Below are 6,000 nucleotides of genomic sequence, written 5' to 3'. Positions count from 1 at the left end.
ATTTCAGAATCATGGAACTAACAAACTTGGATGAAGATTGTTCTATGAACGCCAGCAACTTAACTTCGTCCACAATGACTCCTGAATCTGAAGAAACTAATCATATATTCAATGTATTTGCTTGCCTGACGATTGTATTGATAGCTCTAGCTTAATTTGTTGGCAATCTTGCTGTCATAATTGTTTCGTCTTGGGAAGAAAAACTTCGAAATCAAACCGGCAACATCCTGATAGTCTTCCTAGCAAGCATTGATGTTTTGACCTCCATATTTGTCATGATGCCTTCAGCTATCGCAATGGCCGTAGGCTTTTGGCCTTTTGGTGAAATAGCCTGTAGAATCAACGCCGTCTTCAACTACATGTGCGCATGCTCCTCATCACATACTGCAGCGATGATAAGCTTCGACAGAACAATTGCTGTTGTTTACCCATTGAAGTATAAATCCATGATGACGGCGAAAATTATGATTAGTATTTGCGTCTGGATTCTATTCAACACTGGATCCTGCGCGATATTTGTCGGTGCAACGCCATGGATTTCTTATGACTACAATGAAGCGGTTTGTGCTGTCACCTATTCAGAATATCTTTCGAAGGTCTTTATTTATTGTGGCTGCGCATTCTGTTACTACATACCAGCACTGATCATAGGAACCTGCAACGCCATCATCTTGATGCAAATAAGGAGATCTTCTAAAGTGATGTCTGAACACATTACTACCATAAAACTTCTAGTTTTCGAACAGAATATGAAAAAACGGAAAGATATGGAAATGCGTAAATCCATATATAGTATGATGGCCATTGTTATAGTTTATTTTTTTAGCCTCACTCCTTATTCCATCAACAAACAGGGCAAAGCGATGACAGGAATTGATGCTCCTCCGTGGCTGAATTATACAATCACAATACTGATGTTTATTTCGTCAGCAACAAATCCTTTTATCTATGGTATTCTGCGTAAAGATTATAGGGATGGTTTCAAAAAAATTCCCAGATTATTCAGGGAAAAATACTATTACTACTGCTTTTAATGTAATGGTTTTGATGCCGAGTGCCCCAAAACTGAATGATGATTTCGAAAAAAATTTCAAAATGATGGTAGAAGATAGAGACATATGATTTGTTACGTTCTGCTTGGAAAATCTGGAATTTTTCGCCATAAGTTTCTAGAGTTACTAAACTCTTTGCCAGCGTGTTCTTCGACAGAGAGTTCTAAATGAAAAACATCCGAAGTAATGATTATAAAATAATTATCATTTGCATCAAAAACGTGATGCTATCTGAGAACATTAACAGACGCCTGTTTAAATCTGTTTTCTTAACTTTTTCTTAATTTAAAAAAAAAAACAATTAAGAAATGTGAGAGCCAATAGAAACATAAGGTTTGCTGCGTTTCTCGAGAGAAATCAGTGTTCTTTCTCATGAAATTTACAAAATTCATCAACATAGAGTTCTGCTAACTGGAAGGGAAAAAAACTTTTGCAGTAACAACATGGTGCTGTCTGACGACATTAACGACACCTGATTAAATCTTTTTTTTTTTAGTTTTTTTAAATTTATTTAATAAATTGAGGAAAGTGGCTGGAGATAGCAATGTAAGCTTTGCTGAAATCTGCTTAATAATTTTCTCCTGAAGTCAGTTACAACTGATGGTTCCGCAAACTGAAAAACTATAAGATAATGTGTATAACATAGCCACCATTTTCAGCAACAACGTGTTGAGGTCTGAAGACATTAAAAGGTGTCCATGCTCATATTTTAGACTTAAAAATGTATGCAGCAAAAAACTATGCACAGTATTTCTAATCAGCTATTGTAACAAATTTTGAAACCTGGAACAATTGATCATCTGTTTTTCTGAGCAAAATGCAGCAAACAATTGCATTTTTATCTCCTTTCATTTACCTTAATTTATTTTTGAATCATCGTTTATTTTTGGGGCACCATAGCATATGATATAAATCCATATTATTTCTACGTTTGTCCCATTTTTACGATTTAATTTTTAATTATTGCAAAATATTTAATTATAAAAAATTTTTCCATGATGTAAAAATTTCTGCTAGACAATGTCTTTTATGTTCACGATAGTGTTCTTATGTTCACGATAGTGTTCTTATGTTCACAATAGTGTACTTATGTTCACGATAGTGTACTTGAGTTCACGATAGTGTTCTTATGTTAACGATAGTGTTCTTATGTTCACGATAGTGTTCTTATGTTCACAATAGTGTTCTTATGTTCACGATAGTGTACTTATGTTCACGATAGTGTTCTGATGTTCACGATAGTGTACTTATGTTCACGATAGGGTACTTGTGTTCACGATAGTGTTCTTATGTTCACGATAGTGTTCTTATGTTCACGATAGTGTACGTATGTTCATGATAGTGTTCTTATGTTCACGATAGTGTACTTATGTTCACGATAGTGTTCTTATGTTCACGATAGTGTACTTATGTTTACTTTAGTGCTCTTGTGTTCACTATAGTGCTCTTATGTTCACGATAGTGTACTTATGTTCACGATTGTGTACTTATGTTCACGATGGTGCTCTTATGTTCAAGATAGTGTTCTTATGTTCACGATAGTGTACTTATGTTCACAATAGTGTTCTTATGTTCACGATAGTGTTCTTATGTTCACGATAGTGTTCTTATGTTCACAATAGTGTTCTTATGTTCACGATAGTGTACTTATGTTCACGATAGTGTACCATACCAAATGCATCAAAAACTAAGTTTAAAATGTTCATAACAATTAAACTAGTATTGTTATTTTATATAGTGTAAAATAGCAATTATTTTATATGTTACTGATTCATTAAAAATTATTTAGGATTTAGAGCTTCTGGTTTAATGTAATTTAATCGTCCTGGCGTCTTAAATGAAGATCTTTACAATAGCAGGTGTGTGCATACCCTGGGAGAATTTCTCGATAAAATGCCCTTTGAAAGATAATATATTAAAATAGCAAATTTAGTTTTAAATAAAATTAAAATTTATAGAAAATAATTCTTTTATTATTTATTATTAGTCTTTATTTTTGTTATTCATTAAAATTTCTTAAATATTCGGTATATATAACATTAAGTTGGAAAACCAATAGCATGATATATATTTAAAAAAGATTAAATCCATATTTCAAATTCATTTTTACTTAAAAATAAGAGGAAATTAATAAGACTTTCAACAGGGAGTTAGGAACATTAAAACTGTTTACTTGTAATCATAAAGTCATAAAAGTAAAAATTCAAAATATGCCGTTAATTTAAAAAGTGGAATAAGTCATTTAATAAAAAAAACGTTTGTAGAGAAGGTACTTTATTTGTAACATTAATTCTAAACCAAATAGCATTCAACGATGTTTATTACAATTGGTTCTTGTAGTATTGTTTATTGATAATAAAATTTAGCTTTAAAAATGTTTTAATTCAGATTATGAGAGAAGTTATTAAAATGGATAATACTAGTGACTCATACCACTTTCAAAATTAAAGACTCAATTATCAAGGCTTCTTAATTCATTTTTTCCTGGTATGGTGAAATTTTTTATCTTCAGAAGTTATAATTTTTAACTGCGGCTCTGTTATTTATCTGATAAAATCAGTAAAAGCATAATTTTTAATTTATCACTTATTTACCATGAAGTCAAAAGTTTTAACCTATGTGTTTCACTTAAATTTGCCAGTCATTCGAACTAAATGTAAATAAAGGCGATAATCATTCCGAATCTTATAAATTTGTTTCTAAACGTTTATTTTTTTTCACTTTATGTAAAGAACAGGATTTTTTTTTCTTACCAAGCTTTTTTATATTTAAACAGTGTTAACCAGCTTTACAAATTAATGGTTTTAATCATATTTTAGGCTTTTCTATATAAAATAAGGGAAACTCAAGTCAATTTTCTGATATATCAAAATGAAAACCACCGGCTACGATAGCATTACAAGTTGGATTGCAACTTTTGCTTGTGGTGCTATTGGTTTTTTAGTCGTCATCCCAATGCGAATGGCTGGTTTTATGTTCGTAATTATTATTGATCAGTACAGAGTAGATAGAGAAAAAGCTACAATTCCTATTGTTGTGTTTGGAATGTTAAGATCTTTAACTGGTACGTAAACTTTTATTTTTAATTAATTATTCTATGCATNTGATGGCCATTGTTATAGTTTATTTTTTTAGCCTCACTCCTTATTCCATCAACAAACAGGGCAAAGCGATGACAGGAATTGATGCTCCTCCGTGGCTGAATTATACAATCACAATACTGATGTTTATTTCGTCAGCAACAAATCCTTTTATCTATGGTATTCTGCGTAAAGATTATAGGGATGGTTTCAAAAAAATTCCCAGATTATTCAGGGAAAAATACTATTACTACTGCTTTTAATGTAATGGTTTTGATGCCGAGTGCCCCAAAACTGAATGATGATTTCGAAAAAAATTTCAAAATGATGGTAGAAGATAGAGACATATGATTTGTTACGTTCTGCTTGGAAAATCTGGAATTTTTCGCCATAAGTTTCTAGAGTTACTAAACTCTTTGCCAGCGTGTTCTTCGACAGAGAGTTCTAAATGAAAAAACATCTGAAGCAATGATTATAAAATAATTATCATTTGCATCAAAAACATGATGCTATCTGAGGACATTAACAGACGCCTGTTTAAATCTGTTTTCTTAACTTTTTCTTAATTTAAAAAAAAAAACAATTAAGAAATGTGAGAGCCAATAGAAACATAAGGTTTGCTGCGTTTCTCGAGAGAAATCAGTGTTCTTTCTCATGAAATTTACAAAATTCATCAACATAGAGTTCTGCTAACTGGAAGGGAAAAAAACTTTTGCAGTAACAACATGGTGCTGTCTGACGACATTAACGACACCTGATTAAATCTTTTTTTTTTTAGTTTTTTTAAATTTATTTAATAAATTGAGGAAAGTGGCTGGAGATAGCAATGTAAGCTTTGCTGAAATCTGCTTAATAATTTTCTCCTGAAGTCAGTTACAACTGATGGTTCTGCAAACTGAAAAACTATAAGATAATGTATATAACATAACCACCATTTTCAGCAACAACGTGTTGAGGTCAGAAGACATTAGCAGGCGTCCATGCAAATATTTTAGTCTCAAAAATTGTCTGGCATGCAGCTAAAAACTTTGCATAGTATTTCTAATCAGCTATTGTAACGAATTTTGAAACCTGGGAAAAACCAACCATCTGTTTTTCTGAGCAAAATGCAGCAAACAATTACGTTTTTATCTCCTTTCATTTACCTTGATTTATTTTTTGAATCATCGTTCATTTTTGGGGCACCACAGCATATGATATAAATCCGTATTATTCCCCCCTTTGTCCCATTTTTACGACTTAATTTTTAATTATTGCAACAGATTTAATTCTAAGTAATTTTTTCCATCATGTCAAAATTTCTGCCAGATAATGTCTTTTATGTTCACGATAGTGTACTTATGTTCGTGATAGTGTACTTAATTGTTATTGTTGCAGTTGTATACGTCGCACTAGAGCTGCACAATGGGCTATTGGCGACGGTCTGGGAACATCCCTGAGGATGATCCGAATCACAATTTTGATCCTACTACTTATATAGTGTACTTATGTTCACGATAGTGTACTTATGTCACGATAGTGTATTTATGTTCACGACTGTGTACTTATGTTTGCGATAGTGTACTATACCAAATGCTTCAAAAACAAAGTATAAAATGTCCATAACAATTAAAGTAGTATTGTTATTTTATATAGTATAAAATAGCAATTATTTTATCTGTTACAGATTCATTAAAAATTATTTGGAATTTAGAGCTTCTGGTTTAATGTAATTTAATCGTCCTGGCGTCTTAAAAGAAGATCTTTATAGTGGCAGGTGTGTGCATACCCTGGGAGAACACCTCTATAAAGTACCCTTGAAAAGATTATGTATTAAAATATCAAATTTAGTTGAAAATAAAATTAAAATTTATATAAATTAAATTCAT

General features: G+C 31.6%; 1 protein-coding gene across 1 annotated transcript; it reads left to right on the top strand.

Moving 5' to 3' along the window:
• Window positions 1-278: 278 nt before the first annotated feature.
• LOC110282598 (mu-type opioid receptor-like) lies at window positions 279-1,034 on the top strand. Its single transcript, XM_021146455.2, has one exon. It carries the CDS (start codon window positions 279-281, stop codon window positions 1,032-1,034), a length of 756 nt encoding a protein of 251 aa, XP_021002114.2.
• The last annotated feature ends 4,966 nt before the right edge of the window (window positions 1,035-6,000 follow it).

The sequence above is a fragment of the Parasteatoda tepidariorum genome, chromosome 10, assembly GCF_043381705.1.
Source record: "Parasteatoda tepidariorum isolate YZ-2023 chromosome 10, CAS_Ptep_4.0, whole genome shotgun sequence".
Lineage (NCBI taxonomy): Eukaryota > Metazoa > Arthropoda > Arachnida > Araneae > Theridiidae > Parasteatoda > Parasteatoda tepidariorum.
Note: the sequence above shows the minus strand (reverse complement) of the source record. Positions and strands in the feature narration are given on the sequence as shown.